This window comes from Engystomops pustulosus, chromosome 2 (assembly GCF_040894005.1).
Source record: "Engystomops pustulosus chromosome 2, aEngPut4.maternal, whole genome shotgun sequence".
NCBI lineage: Eukaryota > Metazoa > Chordata > Amphibia > Anura > Leptodactylidae > Engystomops > Engystomops pustulosus.
Window position 1 is genome coordinate 93,358,161 of NC_092412.1, and position 19,387 is coordinate 93,377,547.

The 19,387-nt window shown below is 42.2% G+C and overlaps 1 protein-coding gene across 2 annotated transcripts; it reads right to left on the reverse strand.

Annotated features, from left to right (window-relative positions):
- Window positions 1–1,772: 1,772 nt before the first annotated feature.
- On the reverse strand, window positions 1,773–9,435 carry ARGLU1 (arginine and glutamate rich 1). 2 transcript variants are annotated; one of them, XM_072135539.1, is made up of 4 exons: window positions 8,967–9,435; window positions 7,214–7,436; window positions 3,812–3,895; window positions 1,773–3,015 (listed from the first exon to the last, which is right to left on the reverse strand). In XM_072135539.1, the coding sequence occupies exons 1-4, from the start codon at window positions 9,287–9,289 to the stop codon at window positions 2,851–2,853; spliced, it is 795 nt and encodes a 264-aa protein (XP_071991640.1). In that variant the 5' UTR covers window positions 9,290–9,435; the 3' UTR covers window positions 1,773–2,850. The 2 variants fall into 2 exon arrangements, with proteins under 2 accessions (XP_071991640.1, XP_071991639.1); XM_072135538.1 differs by having other exon boundaries at window positions 7,214–7,439; window positions 8,967–9,421.
- Between the last annotated feature and the right edge of the window lie 9,952 nt (window positions 9,436–19,387).

Genomic DNA, 19,387 nt, shown 5'->3' on the forward strand with positions numbered 1-19,387 from the left:
AGACTTTTTTTTGAGTTATATGTCTCTTTATATGTTTTGGGGGTTTGGGGCATTTTTAGTGATTTATGACTTTATTTTTTTATTGAATAACTTTTTTTTTTACTTTTTCACTTTTATACCATGGGACATGAAGAAGCAATCTTCTGATTGCTTCTTCATGATAATATTCTGCAATACTCATGTATTGCAGAGTATTATCAGTGTCAGCCTATACACTTGCATAGGCTGGCACTGTGCCAGTAAGATGACGTCACAGACGCCATCTTACTGGCAATTCTTGCAGGTAACTCTGGGGTCCAGATCGGACCCCAGAGTTACTATAGCAACGATCGGCGCCCCCCGAAAACGGTTCGGGGGGGCCGATCGTGGGGGAAAGATCCCCCAGATACATGTTAGATGCCGCGGTCGCGCTGACCGCGGCATTTAACGGGTTAAGCACCCGCGATCGGAGACAACTCCGATCGCGGGTGTTACACTGGGGTGCCGGCTATTAGTTACAGCCGGCACCCCGTGTTTCCCGATGCCGGTTCGGCTCAGATCTTGAGCTGAACCGGCATCAGCTCAGCGTCCGATATATCGGACGCTGAGCGCTAAGTCACTGCGCTCAGCGTCCGATATATCGGACGCTGAGCGTTAAGAGGTTAATAAGAATTTGGCATAGTTTGTTTTGAAGGAGGAATAAAACAAAATGTTAGGGAGTTGTTCACACCATTTTTCTGCACTAAATGCAGTACTTTTGAGAGGATCCATTTGGATGGGTGTTATATAAAGACAATAATTTTTGTACATAACTGCATAAAGTAAGCAATATCAGAACTTTAGCACAGGGCTTGTAATGTAGGTACAAGTAAAAGAGGCCTATGAGCGTTTGCTGTAAAACTTTTGCATGTGCGGTACATTTTGCACAGTATTTCTACATTCAGGTAAGACTACATTCAGACGGCCGTATGGGGGACTTATATACGGCAGATATACGTCCCCCATAGAGTGCAATAGGCGCCCAGCGCCCTACAGGAGCGGTAGTGCGGCACCGTACCGCTCCTTACCATGTGAAAGGATAGGACATATATCCCTATGGAAAGGGGCGGGGTGAGCAGCGTTCTCCTCCCCCCGCGCGCCCGCCATGCTACGGTACGGAGGGCAACGGCAGTGTGAATCCAGCCTTAGTGTATGACAAAATACAACACAAATATAAAAAGTTAACAAATATAGCACTCACAGAAACTTATGAAATAGAGTGCTCCAATAATGAACCAGCCTCACGAGGTTTTGCAACAAAAACACACCAAAAATTTGTAAGATTTTTCCTTTATTATAAAACTAATGTCCAGTTATTTTTGCAGGTTTCCAGGGAAAGAATACTAAACCTAAATCCTTTCTGCAGAAATTATCACAATCCAGAGGTTTTCCGCAAGAACAAAAACACATGTACTGCAGCATTGAGAGGGAAAAGGGTAATTGTTGAACATTTGCATTCACGGGACTCGTAGTTTTATAGCTTCTCTTCACTTTCTGCACATTTGTTAGGGTTTCTATTGAAGATGATGAATTTCCTTGATTGCTACCGCATGCATTTTCTGTTATAATTAGAAAGTGTTAGGTATTCAGGCATTTATCGTAGGCTCTTACACCAGCCAGCTGTTTATACACGATGCGGCATCTGGAATATGCCAACATAAAAAAATAAGCTTCACTACAAAAATACAGTGGGTGAAGATTTTAGATGAACCAACAGAAAACCCTTAGAACATTCACAACATACGTAACATACATGAGGCATTTAAGACTTTATTCAGCAAAACTGATGTATTTACAAGGTGAAAAATTGGATCGAGTTGCATCAATGTGGTTAAAAACAATTGTGGACTGACAATACTGAACTAGGTAACTTTGAGAGGAATCCTTTTACTTTCTGTATCCTTACCTGTACCGGAACATCAAGTGCAAGTGGAACAGCATCATGGGGACACTGGTTTTACAATACAGTACAAAGTTCCAACAATACTGTGGAATTTATGGATGCAAACAGTCAATGCTTGGTAATAGAATAGCCCAGACAACATTCTGTAGAAAATAAAGCATCAGGGGTTGTTTAAATCCTTATCAGATCATGGAACGCAGTTTTAAAGGGATTGCCTGGCAAATTCTTTTACAAAAAATAAAGTCATACTCCCTTCATCAAACCCATGGCATCCCTATTGCAGTCCCAGCCCCTCTTAAGTAATCATCTCTTTAGAGATGGTTTGGGAGATGTAAAAGGAGCAGCACAGTACTGATGAGGTAAAGTGATATATCCCATCTCTACATTTGTGACCATATCCAAAGGTTCCCACCTCTAGGACCAGGATTAATATAAATGGGTCCTTTTTTAGCTACATGTGAATAGGAAAGGGTCATGCAACCACTAGCCTTTCCATTCACTTGTGCTGTAGTTACAGAAACAGGCAGAACACGGCCACAAATGAGGAGTTAGAAATATCCCTCTAAGTATGACTTTATTTTAGATTTAATTTTCATTCTAAGCCAAGGAAAAAGTCATAGGCTGGACAATGCCTTTAAGCAATCCTAGACAATTTAACATGGTATGAAAATTTCTGAAACATTATGTAAAAACTAACAATCTGATAAAGATTTAACTAAAATGTGATTTCATCAATAGCTGTTATACCTATATATATAAAAAAATGAAACATACATTACAGAATTTAGAGCACAGCCCCTTTGAGAAATGATATTTGATATTCCAGACTTAGAAAAAAAAAAAAAAAAAGAAAAAAAAAAAAAGACACTTCAACATGAAGCTACCATACAAAGTCTTAGCTTGGTTAGGACAATGTTCATATGCTAGAATCAATCTGGGCTTTTTAGTGAGAACGATAATTTCGGCCGTGACTTTCCCTTGCCCAGTATAATTTTTTGCTCTTCCTTTTGTTGTCGCTGTCTCTCTTGTTCTAGTTTCATCCTTTCCTCATGTATTTTCCTTTGTTCTTCAACAATTTTCAATTGCTCCTCAGCCTAGAGTTTGAAAAAAAAATAATAATCATGAGTTTCCTTTTTAGTAGGAATAAAGAGCAGAATTTTACTATTGTTACTATTAGAGGATCAGTAAACCCCTCCCAAAAAAAAAAAAAAAGAAATCTGAAGCATTTACTCTATGGGGGAGATATATCAGTGCTTCCCTGACTGTTTTCAATCGCAATGCAAGAAATTGCGATTATTCCAGTGAATAAGACACCTCCACGCCATGTGGGCAAAGCTGGCGAAGGACAGGGGAGGCAGTTTTCAAAATTCAGCGAACATTCAGCACTGAATGTTTGCCGATTTTTACAGGGGAAAAAGAAAAAAAAAAAAAACTGTGTAGAGAACTGGTGCATGATAAATCTACCCCTAAGATTCTGATAGACGTTTAGAGATACTGAATTAAACACAGGGCCTATCTCCTTCTGATCTGACCCATTTTGGCAGGGTATTACATTTTAACCAGTAGTCTCACAGTCAGCCATTTCCAATATTTATTCATAAAAACGCTGGTGTGTGCATCAGGAAGAAATCCAAAATCAGTCTTATTCTCAACTGATTGCTGGATACTATGGGATTCTTCTAGTAGGCTTGGACTTGATCCATTTATCAAACATGTTTGTTGCTTTCCAGAAATTATATCATGTCAAGAACTTGTCTGCTGTTCATAGCACTGGGAGCTGTCCTAGTCCGAGTCTATAGTATAGAACCCTACGATCCAGCTCTGATTGAAATGAAGTTTAATTGGAGGGATCACATCCAAGTGTAAAACACTTTAAGATATAACACTTACCAATTTAGCTTGTGCGTCAGCAATTTTACGATTATTTTCTTCAAGTATTCGCTCCAATTCCTCCCGTTTTGACCTTTCTTCTTCCTATATGGAGGATACAGTCCAATGTTAGAACTTGGCATTTGTCCAACGCAACGTCTTATTCTAATTTGCCTCAACTCGATCGGGACTTAAGGGGCAGCGCTAGAGCCGCCGTATTTCTCATTAAAACATCAAACAGTGCAGTCACTACACACAGTTTCTAGGACTAGGTTCAGCTCAACCCTCCCAAACCAATCAAATAAACCCTCCCTAACCTGTCCTCGCCATTAAAGGTTTTTTTAAATTACTTTTTTTTTTATAGCCAGACATATCAACAAGGACAACTACAAAACTGGATAATGTACATGAAATTATATAGGAAAAACGGAAATATAAAGAAAGGGAATAGTAGATCTCACCAATAACGTATACCTACGTATTCTTTACCTATACTCCTTTAATCAGCATTAAAAGTTGAATATTTACTGTCTTGTCCAGTGTCCTGAAGTGTGCTCCTCAGCTGCCATACGCGCCAGCTTCCTCTTTAAAATGATTTGTACTGTTAGCTTGGCAACACCTGCCATCAGCAGCTCAACCAATATTAAGAAACATACAAGGAAGGCTGAGCTGAGGAATGCAGATGTTTATTGTAAGAGGGAACAAAAATATGTAATTCATCATTCCTAAGGCAAACAATTCATAAGAAACATACATTTTATTGTTAGTCAAATACAATCCGCTGCTGAGGATCTGGGGAAAGTGTGAGATGCAGAGCCGTGCCACTTTAAAGGTGCAATCCATAATTATTATAAAAGAAGGATTTTTAGTTGCTTCTGTGACTGGACATGCATAGAAGTCTATCATTTCTGAACAGGAGACAGTTTCAAGAACACAACAGATTGTGATCAGCAGCAGAACTGCACCTTTAAAAATATATGAGATATTAAACGTATGGATATGAAACAGTGCGGAAATGCACACAGGCTTGAGAAGCGGACGCAAAACGCAAAGTTTAGGCAAAATTCAAAGAATAGTACTAAATAAAAGAAAAAAAAAACAGGTTATATAAAAATGTGACAAGTAACAGGCTACTGCCTATTGTTTTAAGGGCTCCAAAGACGTCACAATTATAGCAGTGACAGGTCTGGTTATTAAAGGAACACAAAACCTAGAAATGAAGGCTAAGAAATATATAGTTGACAGTCTGCAACCTATCCCAAATGATCCCGACACGCACAACACACTGAAAACAGGGGTCAGTATCCTTGGTTGGAGAATGACTGTGAAGCCGGGCTTCAGCTTTGACTACTGCAGACTGGCAGATGGGGAAACTCATACTGCAGTCAGTGTCTTACAAGGTGGGGGTGGGGGGATAGCTAAGCTGAGAGAGAACACAAGGTTTCTTTGGTTTAAATCTATTAAACAGTACAAAGAATATGAAAAAATGAGAAATTGCTTGAATTTTTGGTGAACTTTCTGTGTTAGGTGTTCCTTTAATAAATATGGGAGGCCAATGGATGTAGTTTGTAATTTTTTTTTTGGAAACATCTATAATCCCCATAATCTATACATGTTCTAGCATAGAAGTCAGGACTAAGGCTGAATAGTCAAATTAGACCTCATTGAAGCTATGGTGATAAAAAGCACTGCAAGCCAAGTCCAGAGGAATAAGGGGCATACTGATCATTTCCCTTCATTGTAACATATTTTAAGTAGGATGAGGCCAACACTGTTTGCGCAGATCTCTTTGCCATAAATCTACATCAGAGCGTGTGTGAACCTGTCTGGCACATCTAACCCCCAAAACCGAGGGTCCAATCTCATTTACTGTAGGGAGTTGATCTTCACAATGATACTGAAATGAGTCAGAAGCTTTGGTGAAGTATAAAAAGAACCCCCACTCTACACTGCAATCCTGCAAATTGAGTCATCCGGGTGTTCTCAGAGTCAGGCTGCACCCTCCCCCCCCCCCCCCCCCCCCATCTCCTCTGTCAGCTTATAAACATCCCTCTTGCGCACACACATCCTACTATGCTGCAGCAAAGAAATGGGTGTGCATGATATGTCTTTACTGGACAGAGAGGAAGGGGGTGTTGCAGGAACACCTGGCTGGCGCAATTCATAGGATGACAATGTGGGGGGGGGGGGGGGGGAGGGATCATTTTATATTATACTTCACAGGTCCCGCTGACTTATTTCAATATCATCATGCAGAGCAACTTACCATAGTAAATGCAGTAAAACCTTCCGATTTGGGGGGCACCAGATGTACCCGACAGGTTCTCTTTAAAATAAAAATCAGCACTTTAATCAGTAATACAACTGAGAATGCTTGTTAAGCAGTGCCTTCCTGAAGAGCTTTTTATTTCTGTCCTTTACTGTTCCTCCTCTACATGGTAGGCATGAAAGACCTGCAAAAGTCCTTCCCAAAACAATTAAGTTACTCTTTCAGATACAGTTTAAGTTACTGTAAGGATGTGCCCTGCCTTGTCTGGGGGTCTATGTAGTTAAACTACCGAAATACTGGAGTGCTAAAGCATCTCTTGCAAAAATCCAACTGGTGTGGAGAACCTGACAAGTCATGGTTTGCTGGGGGACAAAGTATGCAAATTACCCCCCCCCCCCTAAAGGAAAAGAAACCCCAATGCCACCTATATAGAGGAAAAAAAATGTGTGAAATAGCCCACTAGGTTACTGAAAACTGGCTCTAATACACAGAAAACAATAGCATTCAGTAGCCAATTACTGCCTCATATATATACATTGTCCTCTGCTCCACCTGTTGGAAAACAACATATATAAACTTATATGAGGGAAGCCTGATTCCTTCAAGAAAGTCTATGAGGAGGAAAGGATGTTATGACTAGTTACTCAACATGTTAATCATGATCTGGACAACATAGGGAGAAAATAAGAGTTACTGAGGGAGGGGTAACAAGCTCATTAAAAAAGATTAGTTCTTAGGCTACTGGAAAGACCATCACCCTTGACGCAGGAGGGAAGATGTATATCAGAGGGCAAATATGAGCCATGTTTAGTTTCAACACGCTCAGTCACCTTCGCTGTCAACAGGACTTTCATTAAAACTTGGAGGTTTAAAATGTTCAAAAAAACTACAGCCATGGCAAAAGTTTCATGTGCATCGCCCAACAACTTGTCAATCCACCCCATTGGCACCTTTGAGGAACCAAAGCAAATAGAGGTAACAAACTGCATTCCTCTCAATGCCAAAAGGTACACAACATACGAGATGCTCCAAGACACCCGAGTAAGGGACCCAGAATGCAGAAACAACAACTAAGTAATACTACAAGGAAATTGAAAGACAGTGAGAAAGTTTTGCCATGGACTGTCACTACTTTCCAAACGACCGAGCGTTACCTCTCTGGCTTTTTGGGCAGCTAGCTCGGCCTGCCTCTGTCGCTCGAGTTCTTCGAGCAACTGCTTTTCCATGATGCGTTTCGCTTCCTCCACCCGCCTGAGAACTTCCCGTTCAATTTCATCTTTCCTTTTCTCCAACTCTTCCTCTACCCGCTTGGCAACCAACTCTTCCACACGTCGGGCCGTTTCCTCCTCTATCAGTTTTTCTTCAATTTCTTGCTGCCTACTGGATAAAGAGCAAAACGCAAAGTTCAGATACTTTAGTAATCCAAATTTCTACATCTGCAGATATAACCACCTGTTAATATTGTCATGTATGCGTTGAAGGGTTTGTCCGGTGACAAAGAGTTAGGGGATAGAGGTGACCTTGCTGATTGTGGGGGTCTCAATGATGGGAGCCTGAACGATAACAAAGATGGTACCTTGCACCCCAGATGAAAAGCTGCTCTCAGTGCAATAGAGAGAGGATAGAGGCCAACTTGTTACTAGACAAAGGTTTCCTTTCTGTGTCTCTCTAAGTTTTATGTACCTAAAACCTACAGTCAACAGCATTTACGTGACTAAACTACCAGTACCCTCAGGGAGTGTATGAATATCCTATCCATCTTCAACTCATGATAAATATCACTGGTTTACCCAATTAGAAAAAACATTAACTATATAGTCTCATGCAAATGAGCTGAAGAGTCACATTGAGAGGTTGGAGGGGATTGTCATAGATAGTACCATCTTGGACTATAAAGCACCTACTAACATACCATCATTTTGAAGAAGTGAATGTCATCCTGAACATGCACCAATTACACCATATGGTTCTGATGTACAGAGAACCTCAATCTTTGATTTGTCTTTACAGAAGAGATTCTCATCTTTAAAATGCTACCAGGAGGATGGTTCTAGTTGCTAAAGTTGCTTGAGCCTTTCACCATGATTTATCTCAGGTAAGAGCGACTCATCGGCCTACGGCTTTGGATAGGTTAATAGTATATGCTAAATAGGATATTTCATACCCTCATGAGGATGCACGTAGATGATGTAAAAAGCTACGACACATGGAGTGTGCTCGCTTTCATGAAAGATCAATGGTGATGCACAAATAGCTGGTCTCTTCTAGTGATCTATTAAAATCTAATCCACACAAATCTAAAGAATGGGGATCACAAGTGCAACTACAACTGTCGGTATACCCGTTTATTCAACCAAATGTCTTGACAGAAAACATAGCAACAGATGTAAACAAAGCCTACAGGACCTTTGACATAAATGTTGTAAAAACTGTACCCTGAGATCTGAGTTGAACAGATCTGAGTTGCAGGCATAGTAAAACCTAAGGCCACTTCTTACATTGGGGGTTAATGACCCCCATCATGGCCCTTAGCGCTGCATTGCAGAGAACTGTGGCATGGCTGGATGTGAATGATCAGTGCCTGCACACACCCAAGCCCCCTGCAGACCAGACAAATGCCAAAAGTCTTCTCATGTCGCAAAAGAGTGAGGTACATCAGGAGCAGCCCCCAACAGCTGTGCTGGAACCTGTCCTCAATGCAATACACAATGAACTAGACTAGGCCTCACCACCTGCAGCCAATCACTTTCCAGCATCCATGTGGCGGCAGCAGGTCTGGCAATGAGAGCCTTGATGTGATAGGTGCAGGCCCTTAGCCATCTTGCTCCCCACATGCAGGCGCTGGGCGTGAGACCAGTGATGAGGCCTAGTAACCGGCAGCGCGGCCCATTCCCGCCATACACTCACATCCGCCTCTGGCGCTCGTACTCCAGCTTCTTCTCCTCCTCCTCCCGCTTCTGCTTCTCATCCAGGCTGCTCCTCTTACTAACCGTGCGCCCGAAGATATCGATGCGGTCAGGCGGAGACGCCGCTCTCTCCCGTTCCCTGCGAGACGCCGTATTAGAACGGGACCTGGATCTGGACTCCCGTCTCCGGTTTCTCTTGCTCTCCCGGGACTTGGAGCGCTTCCTCACTCGCTCCTTCTCCCGGGAGCGGCTGCGCTTCTTATTGTGCTTGCCGCTCTTGGCGTGCTTAGAACGGGATGAGCTACGACTGCGTGACCGACCCATATCTCCGCACACTGGATGATTATGCAACCGACGGCCTGGATATACACATCAATGGACGAGGACAAGATGGCGGCAGCTCCTACCCTGCGCCACTCGCACGAGCCCCCAGAATGCAGCGCGATGTCGAAACGCGCATGCGCGAGAAGCCCCACAATGCAAGGCGCGTTGGTCTGGTGAATGAGCTCTGTGTGCGCAGGCGCGGCTGATGCTGCTAATGTGGGGAATAAAGAACTTGTGGCCTGCAGCCCGTACATCATCTATATACCATACATACTCTTGTATCAGTAACATATTCCTTTTCTTAATGGCCTGATGGGATTTATAGGCCACTGAGAATGATATTTGCTATATTACTAGCCTTATTGGTTATACATGAAGAACATCCAGCCTTAAAGGGGTTGTCCACTATCAAATATTGGATATGGTTTGTGTAAGGAAAAGTTATGCAACTCTTCAATGTAATTTCTATATCTCTGCTTGCTGCCCTGCTATAGAAAGCTTCTTTGTTTATTTCAAGTAGCTAGAATCTGCCCATGGTCATGTGATGTCAGGCAGTTGCACAAGCCATTATTTTCACAGAGAGTAATAGGAGCTGTGTGATAATAACAGCTCCTGCACATCCATCACATCACCATGGACAGATTTCTATCCATTGGAAGTAAACAAAAAAACAGGACAGCAAGCAGAGATATAGAAAAACATGAGGAATTGATACAGAAAGTATATTGGAAAGTTGGATAACCTTTCTTTACACAAACTATATAAAATATTTGCTGAAAGTGGACAACCCCTTTAAGGGTGAATTTAGCTGTTATGGTGGAGAGAGCTGGTAAAGGGAACCTGTCAGGGTGATTTATGACACTAAACCACCTACAAGTCCTTATGGACTGGTGGTTTACAGTCATGGCCATAAGTTTTGAGAATGACACAAATATTATATTTTCACATGAACTGCTGCCCTCTGGTTTTTATGTGTGTTTGTCAGATGTTTTTATCACATACACCTATTTGCAGTGTTGACCCTTCTTCTTCAGGACCTCTGCAATTCTCCCTGGCAGCTCTCAATCAACTTCTGGACCAAATCCTGACTGACAGCAGTCCATTCTTGCACACTCTATGCTTGCATTTTGTCACAATTTGTTGGTTTTTGTTTGTCCACCCGTCTCTTGATGATTGTCCACAAGTTCTCAATGGGATTATGATCTGGGGAGTTTCCAGGCCATGGACCAAAAATCTCTATGTTTTGTTCCCTGAGCCATTTAGTTATCACCTTTGCTTTATGGCAAGGTGCTCCATCATGCTGGAAAAGGCATTGTTGATCACCAAACTGCTCTTGGACGGTTGGTAGAAGTTGCCCTTGGAGGACATTCTGGTACCATTCTTTATTCATGGATGTGTTTTCAGGCAAGACTGTGAGAGAGATTCCCTTGGCAACCCCACACATGAATGGTTGCAGGATGCTTTACAGTTGGCATGAGACAAGACTGGTGGTATCATTCACCTTGTCTTCTCCGAATTTCCAGATGTTCCAAACAATTGGAAAGGGGATTCATCAGAGAAAATTACTTTACCCCAGTCCTCAGCAGTCCACTCCCTGTACCTTTTGCAGAATATCAGTCTGTCCCTGATGTTTTTTCTGGAGATAAGTTGCTTCTTTGCTGCCCTCCTTGACACCAGGCCTTGCTCCAAGGGTCTCCGCCTCATAAGGCGTGCTGATGCACTCACACCTGCCTGCTGCCATTCCTGAGCAAGCTCTGCACTGCTGGTAGCCCGATCCCGAAGCTGAAACACTTTTAAGAGACGGTCCTGGCACTTGCTGGGCCTTCTTGGGCGCCTGGAACCTTTTTGGCAACAATGGAACCTCTCTCCTTGAATTCCTTGATGATGCTATAGATTGTTGACTGAGGTGCAATACTCTGTCTAGAGTATTCACAGTTTCTAGCTGCGGTACTCTTCCCTGTTAGGCCAATTTTGTGCAGTGCAATGATGACTGCACGTGTTTCTTTAGAGATAACCATGGTTAACAGAAGAGAAACAATGATGCCAAGCACCAGCCTCCTTTTAAAGTGTCCCGTGGTGCGATTCTTACTTAATCATGACAGTTTGCTCCAGTAACACAGGTGTGGGTGTTGATGAGGACAGGGCTGGAGATCAATTACTGAAACGATGTTAGCTGCTCCTTTTAAGTCAGGCCTGCAATGAAGTTGAAATGTGTTTTGGGGGAAAAGTTAATTTTCTAGGCAAATATTGACTTTGCAATTAATTGCTGTTAAGCTGATCACTCTTTATAACATTCTGGAGTATATGCAAATTGTCATTATAAAACCTGATGCAGTAAACTTTGTAAAAATTAACATTTGTATCATTCTCAAAACCTATGGCCATGAGTATAGTGTGCCAAATCACCCTTCACTTTCTACTGCTCCTAGATTACACAGGAAGAGAAAGGAGGGATAGAGCCCGGGGAGACATGTTCTCACAGCCTATGAATCTGCAGCACTGAGGCCACTGGTAACACCCACCAGAGCCCCTCAGGCTCATTAGCTTAATTATAAAAGTTTGTTTTAGAAGGAAGGAGGCCACAGAAATCGAATATAAGATGATAACCCCAATCACAGTGCCTGGATTTAGGAGTAAGTGTCTCTGATTTATCATGCTTGACTTTGATTTTAGATTTCCTTCAAGTATATTAAAGACCTGGGGGGAGATTTATATATCTTCTTGTGCCAGAATTCTGGTGCAAGTCGAGGTAAAAAAAACTTTTTTCAAGGATTTTAGACCTTATTTTGACACTTTTCCTGTGCAGAGTAGAACTAGACACTTCTCTGCTGTGCCAGATTTATTACTGTGCAGTATAAGACTGGGGGTCGTACTTTGCACCTCCTTTTAGTTGGACTAGTTTTCTGCACCAATATTGAATTTTCTGCCACGCAGGTTGTTTTCTGTAAGGCTACTCCCTTTTTACAGAGGATACGCCCTTTTCCGGGCAAGTCTCAAAACTTCCTACTGTAAAAAGGCTCTAAAACCCTAATAAGTGTGGCACATTGTAATGCAGGTGCAAATAACCAGGTTGATAGTTCTCCCCTACTAAATCAATTGTCAAACAGAAGACAAGCTTAGTCTGTGCATTGGACTACTGTGCAACACTTTAATAAATCTCCCCCACTGTTTTGATACAAAAATTTTAAATCCACAGACCAAGAACCCAAGAAATAGCGAGGTTAAGAAACAGCATACGAAAAACCTCATGTAATAATATAGGTAAATATAATAGTATTAACCCCTTACCGACATGTGACATACTATTACGTTACATGCTGGCTGGGTGGCTACGGAGAGGGCTCACGGGCTGCCACCGGTAACTTCTGCGGGCACCTGCGGTCGGACAATGTCGGAGGCATTTAAATCCTGGCGGAGTTTGGGAGCCGCCATCTTGAATACGATCGCCGCCTCCTGTACATGAATACAATTGCAGCTGTTCATTGTAAAGAATGATGAGGAAAATCCCCATATACTGCCATATATGCAGTATATAGTAGGAGCAATCAGACAACATAGGGTTAAAGTACCCTATGGGCTCATTCACATGGCTGTCTGCGAGTCCCAGTAGACGGCAACATTGGCACGGCGGCGATACGGTGCCACACATGTGGTATCCTCTATCTTTCTGTGAGTGTGCGGCCGTGCACCACTGTTTTCTGCGGAGAGAGGAGGGGTCACCTCCAGTACATGGCGGCATGCCCGCACAGCTGTCTTTAACCGCCAGGCCGTGGCCGAAAACAAACTTGGTGAAGAAAAAAAACTTAGTACATACCTACAGTGCTTCTCTTCACCCTATGGCCCTGTCTTCTGAGCTCCACTTCCCAGGACTGCAGGCAGAGGCACTCCTATGCTTTCTGCCCGCATGCACCCATTATGACGTCATCAGCTGGAGGCTGCCTGCAGTGCCGGGAAGCAGGAGCTGCGGGGTGAAGAGGATCACCAGAGTTGAGTGTTTACTTTATTATTTTTATGGTGCCCCCGCTGTGGATATTTAATTGGTGGGGGGAGCACTGCTTGGGGCATTTAATTAATAGGGGAGCACCCCTGGGGCATTGTGCCAGGACGAGCACTGCTGCAGGCATTTCATTGGGGGGGGCATTGCTGGGGGCATTGTATTAGGGGGGAGCACTTCTGCGGGCATTTAATTAATAGGGGAGCACACATGGGGGAATTTATTAATGGGGAGCACTTCTGGGGGCATTGTATTAGGGGGGGCCCTGCTGCAGGCGTTTAATTAATAGGAAAGCATCCCTGGAGGAATTCATTAATGGGGGAGCACTACTGTGGGCATTGTATTAGGGGGAGCACTGCTAGGGGCATCTCATTAATAGGGGAGCGTTGCTGGGGTCTTTTCATTGGGGGGGCACTGCTGGGGACATTTTATTGGTGAAGAAGCACTGCTGCGGGCATTTCATTAATGGCGGGAATCTGTTGTGAACATTTCATTATTGGATCCATCCTAGGCTTATGCTTGAGGCCATTTTTTGTGGTAAAATTAGGTACCTTGGTTTACACTCGAGTCAAGTTTGCATTATAGGTGTGTGGGTGTTGCTATATATAATAATGTCCCCTTTTATGTGGCCTCCTTCTTATCAAGACATTAAAAGGAGGCTACAGAAAAAGGGGCACTATAGAGGAGAAGGCATTCTAGAGCATCGCTGGTTCAAGTTCAAGTATGTATAAGTAAAAAAAGTGAAAAACACTGAAGTTTAACCCCTTAGTGCACCATGCTGTAGCTGTACTGCGCTGTGTCCTGAGAATAGCTCTCAACGCAGTAGAGCTACGGCGCGGAGATGATGCCGGTTCGGCTCTGCACAGGAGCCGGGATCGGGGGTCGTGGGATGTCAGCGGTAATCTACCCGTTAAATGCCACACAAACATGGCTGCACAGTGGTCACACATAACCCCCGGCTAAGACTGAAATGTTGTCCGCTTAATCCAAAATTGGGCCTGTAGAGGAATATATCTCTCACAGGGTCTCTGGTACATTAGTTGCTTCTCAACTTATGTATAACTAGACAAGTCTCGATAATGCAGCAGATAGGAAGGCATTTGTAAACATTAGTAACTGCAGGGATTTTTCTTGTGGTTCCATTAATATCCATGATAATCATACAGAGCAGGATAGCTGGAGGATGGTGCTCTACTCTTGTCAGCAATTACAATTCTCCATTCATATTGCACCAGGTTTCTTTTGTTATGGAAATGTTTGAGGAGTAACAAAGAAAGTGATGAAGGTTTCTATCCTTCACTAATGGTAGGAACCTACAGAAACAAAGGGGATTAGGGCGAGTCCCCATCCCCCACGCTGCTAGACTATGAAGAGAAAGTCTAGGAGCAGGTAGTTTTAAAATGCAAGGTCCCTTTAAGAGTGGATCGGAGTGACTGGTTTTATGTCCGTGTATTTATTGTTATGATCTTAAACTGCATTATTTTCTTACTTGGCAGCGAATAACAATTTCTGCTTACTATAATTGCACAATAAAACTGTAATGTCTTTATTTAAAAATTAATGATCTTCTCCTAATTTTTGTAATATATTACCAGGAAGTTTGCATTTGTATTAAAATGTAATCACAGTATTTATGGTCATTTGCAGGTCAGAATGAAAAGTTGATGTAATGTGAAATTTAATAAGAAAATGAAGGCTATATATCACCATCCACCTCCTCCATCTCTCTTACAAATAATGAAATGAGGATTACTGCTCAGTCCATTATGAAACAATTTACATGCCTTCAAGTGTTTACTGTACATTGCTCTGTTCATCAATATTGGAACCATTAACCTCCCTTCTAAAGTGTATTCATGGCAGTGGGGTAGGCACAGATTGCTTGCATTGTTCTGCACAGCGCTTGCCTTTTATCTACTCGAGGCATTTATTACTAGTGATTGTTCATATGTTATCCAGATCAGTTATGGGTTTATATTCTCTAAGCAGCCAGTGTGTTACTTTCTTAAAGGAATTTCATGGAAACCATCTCCAGTTGTTTAATTTGTATGTAATTGAACTTGACCTATTATATGTGAGTAAAGGTGGCTATTATCAGACAGTCACATGGGGATAGTTTGACTGGTGAACTTTCTAAGGTGGGAAACTAAGGACCGACTGCTTTTTAACCTGAACCTTTGTTTTCCCTGGAGATGAGCGACAGTTGTCTGCCTCATCTACCCCATTGAAACAACATGGAACCAAGTTAAAAGTTGTTGTCTGGTTTTGAAAACTCCCCTTCATACATCCTATTATACAGTTAAAAGCAGAGTGTTTGGCTGTCTCTGGCACTCACATAGACATTGAATTGGAGTGCCAGAGATATCTGAAGGTAATGCTCTGTAATTCGTGAGGCTCCCATATTATTGAAAGGAGCGGCATGATGTTTGTTTGACCTTTCACTTAATTCAATTGGTGATAAGTGGGGGCTCCAGCAGTCCGACCACCACCAATAATATTGGGGATAACTTTACAACCTCCAAAGAACATTTCACATCATAGACACCCTGCTGACCTGAATTGACACTGTCTAATGATTAAAAAGAATTATTAAAAAATCTAAATCACCACTTACATGTTTACATGTTACTTGTTTCAGAATTCCATTCATCACTATTCAAGTTCCTGGTGTGATTTCTAAAGTACAGTAGTGTTGTCACTGGTGGTCCCACAACCCATATCGCGGGACGTGGGCTCACCCGTGCCCCTCTTCCTGTGCTGGTGCGTCCCTAGGGCACTAGTACCGGCTTCACTAGATTTAAAGGGCCAGTGAGCCGCGAATTGGTGCTGGCTATTTTCAGAAGAACATATAAGCCCGCCTCTTCCTGCACACCCTGCCGGATCTTCGTGCTATTGCTGATGAGAAAGCTCTGTTGTGACCCCGGACCTGTCCCTGACTTCGCTCCTCCGCTGCTAGCCCGGACCTCTTGCTCTGTCCCTGACCTTGTATCATTGCCGCCTGCCTTGACCATCTGCCTGTCCCCGTCTATGAGCAAGACAAGTGGCGCCTGTGGAATGACCTAGTGGTACCATGCCTAAGTAAGACCAATCTGCTTTGCGGCGGGCTCTGCTAAAGACTGGGTGCCACTTAGATTCCGGTCCAACGTGCCGGCTTGTGTTATCATCCGTGGTGATCCAGGGGGTTCACTAACCCCTAGCCTTGACAAGTGCTTAATAAAGTGGACTTTTCATCAGGTGCATAAAATCCAACTCTTGTCAAAATCCAACATTTTAATAGGTGGTAGTCTGAAATTAGGTGGGTGGTGCTTGGCTAACAGTAGAGAGTCTAATTAGCATATTTGGTAATTCATCAAATGGCATGAAATGCTTGGAAACTGTAGGAGCTAGAGAAGTCATTTCTGTTTTATCAGAATATGTAGAGTAGCAGCTAGTCAAGGAAGCAAGATGTTATTTTTGCTGATTTGTTAGATTTGTTGGAACATGGGAAAAACGTTTTGTTTTTGATACATAACTTACGTATCCCTGAGAACCCCCCACCTGCATCCATGTACAATATGTCAGTTTTATCTGGTGCCTCCCCTCTATAAGCCTGTAATGGCTGGCTCCTAGATATGTTCATAATGACATCAATCTTCATACAATAATCTTTGTTTGTAGGAACAACTACAAATGCAACAATGAAGCCAGATATATCACTTAAAAGCAAACTGGAAAATGTCTATTATGTAGAGCAAGTGGTGATTGAAATGGTGATGGCAGGTCACTGCGTCGCTGCAACAATTCTTTCACTGGCCAAACATTTGCAATAAATAATTGTACAATGTAAGCTGGTTACACACCTGAAACATGTATGACCATGAGCGAGGGTCATGAGATTTCTGGAAACCAGGTACAGGCAGTCCCCGGGTTACATACAAGATAGGGTCTGTAGGTTTGTTCTTAAGTTGAGTTTGTATGTAAGTCGGAACTGTATATTTTATCTTTGTAATCCCAGCCAGAACTTTTTTGGTCTGGATTTTATAAATGTTGGGTTGTCATAAGAATCAATATTAACACTAAAGCTTCATTACAGACACCTGTGAGAACTGTTATAGCTGATTATTGTAGCCTAAGGATAAAGTACAATAAATTACCACTATCCAGAGGTCCGTTTGTAACTAGGGGTCATATGTAAGTCGAGTGTTCTTTAGTAGGGGACCGCCTGTATATACAATAGATGTATTTTAGCTGAGAGGTATAATTTATTTAAGACTAGCTGAACACCATCCGACTTATATAACCTATAAAATGGCAGATTTCGAGAGAGATAAAGGTAGGTCAGGACTTGAGCCTCCCTATCCTTTTGTTTTTCAGAAGATAACTCTCTGCCAGAAGTGTTTTGCAGATGCTTTCTCCCATCTCTTAGTTCACTATACAAGAACTGATCAGCAAAGCTTGTGTTTATGTGTTTGTGTTTGAGAGAGATGCTGGCTATATGAAAAGAAATCGACTTTCCTCCTCACTCCACCCTTAGAAATTCTCTTCAGGCAAGTTAGCAGTGAGGAGGGCAGGTTAGTTCGACTGTATGACTGGAACAGATGATTTCAATTAAATGTCTTTTTTATAAGAATGGTGGTTCTAATTCCATGGATAGAGGCATCAGTAGAACATGTATAAAGACATCTAACAGGTACTGTGTGTGGTTTGTGGGTTGGGCACTGGTGGACAGGTTTTCTTTAATTTCTATATAGTTCCAAATTAAGGGTTAATATGATCACGAGCTAGGAGAATCAAATCATGATGAGACCAGTAGTGCCTGGAAGATGATTCTAGTTTATTAGAATGCATATCACATATACTTATATCAGTGAAACAGCAAGAAACAGAAACAATAGGACAGTGTCTCTTTGCTACATGAGAAATCTATTATTCTATCATTGGTTCAAAAAGACATGGATGCTAGGCATATAAGGAATGCATTTTGCAACAAAGTATTAACCAGCTGCAAAACACAGCTTCTGACCTTCAAGCTAGTACAACATGTCACATAAAAATGATTCTGCAGTTATAATGAATATTACTAAATTATACAAAGTCCCAGATTTGGACAGAACTCAAACAGGTTGCTTATTCGCTGAACGCGTTTCTGCTCTCCGGAGTTAAAAAAGGCTCAGGAGAGCCAAAACGCGTCCAGAGAATTATATGGATGCTATACTTTGTTATGAGATGTACTAACAATAAAAATAAGAGGAATGCTACCTGGAAAGCCAGGATTTTTCTTTCACTTTGATAACTGAATAATACAGCACAACAGGAATGTAATTCTAACAGTGTATACTGACACAAACAATTTACTTTGTAATTTTGAAATAATTCCTTCACAATTATTGATGTATTTAGTTATCAAATTTTTGATACACGCGTCCTACACACCAGGAAAGCTTCTGGCGTATGCGCTGAGCTTATCCATAGACTTATACCGGCAGACGTAAGCTTTCTTATAACCAACGCCTCCACAGTACTGGAAATGCAAGCTTTTTATACTGTTCCCTCCTGATGAGCGATGGGGCTGCTCAGCTAGGTCCCCAGTGTTTTCACTGTCCATATAACTGAGGTAAACAACCTGAACATCAGCAGCAGACAATCACTGGCTCCTGTCTATTATCACTCTTCCCTCTGCTTTCAGGGGATTGGAGAGGGACGGGACGACCTTGCCCAAAGTATATGCAGTGGAATACGTCCTTTCCCTTCATTGTACGGATATGACAGAAATCCTATAACAAGGTCTGAAGTGAAATTTATAGAAGCAGTCAAAGGAGGAACTTTTGATTTCCCCTAGACACCAGGACCTTGTGTGACTACCCTGGCTGTGCAGTCGGAGTCATGGTAAAATGGATTGACTCTGACTCCACAAACATGTAATAATTATGAAAATTATGAAATTCCCTTTAAATATCTGTTCTATTTCTGATATAAACAACATTTATTGGTCCTAGGGCCATATTGTCTTACTGCATTAGTAACCAGTACCCAAGATGCACCAACAACCACAGTACAGCAGAAAATGCAAACATGGAAAGTCCTTTAAAGGAAACTTACCATCAGTAGCTCCTCTTTCGGAGAAG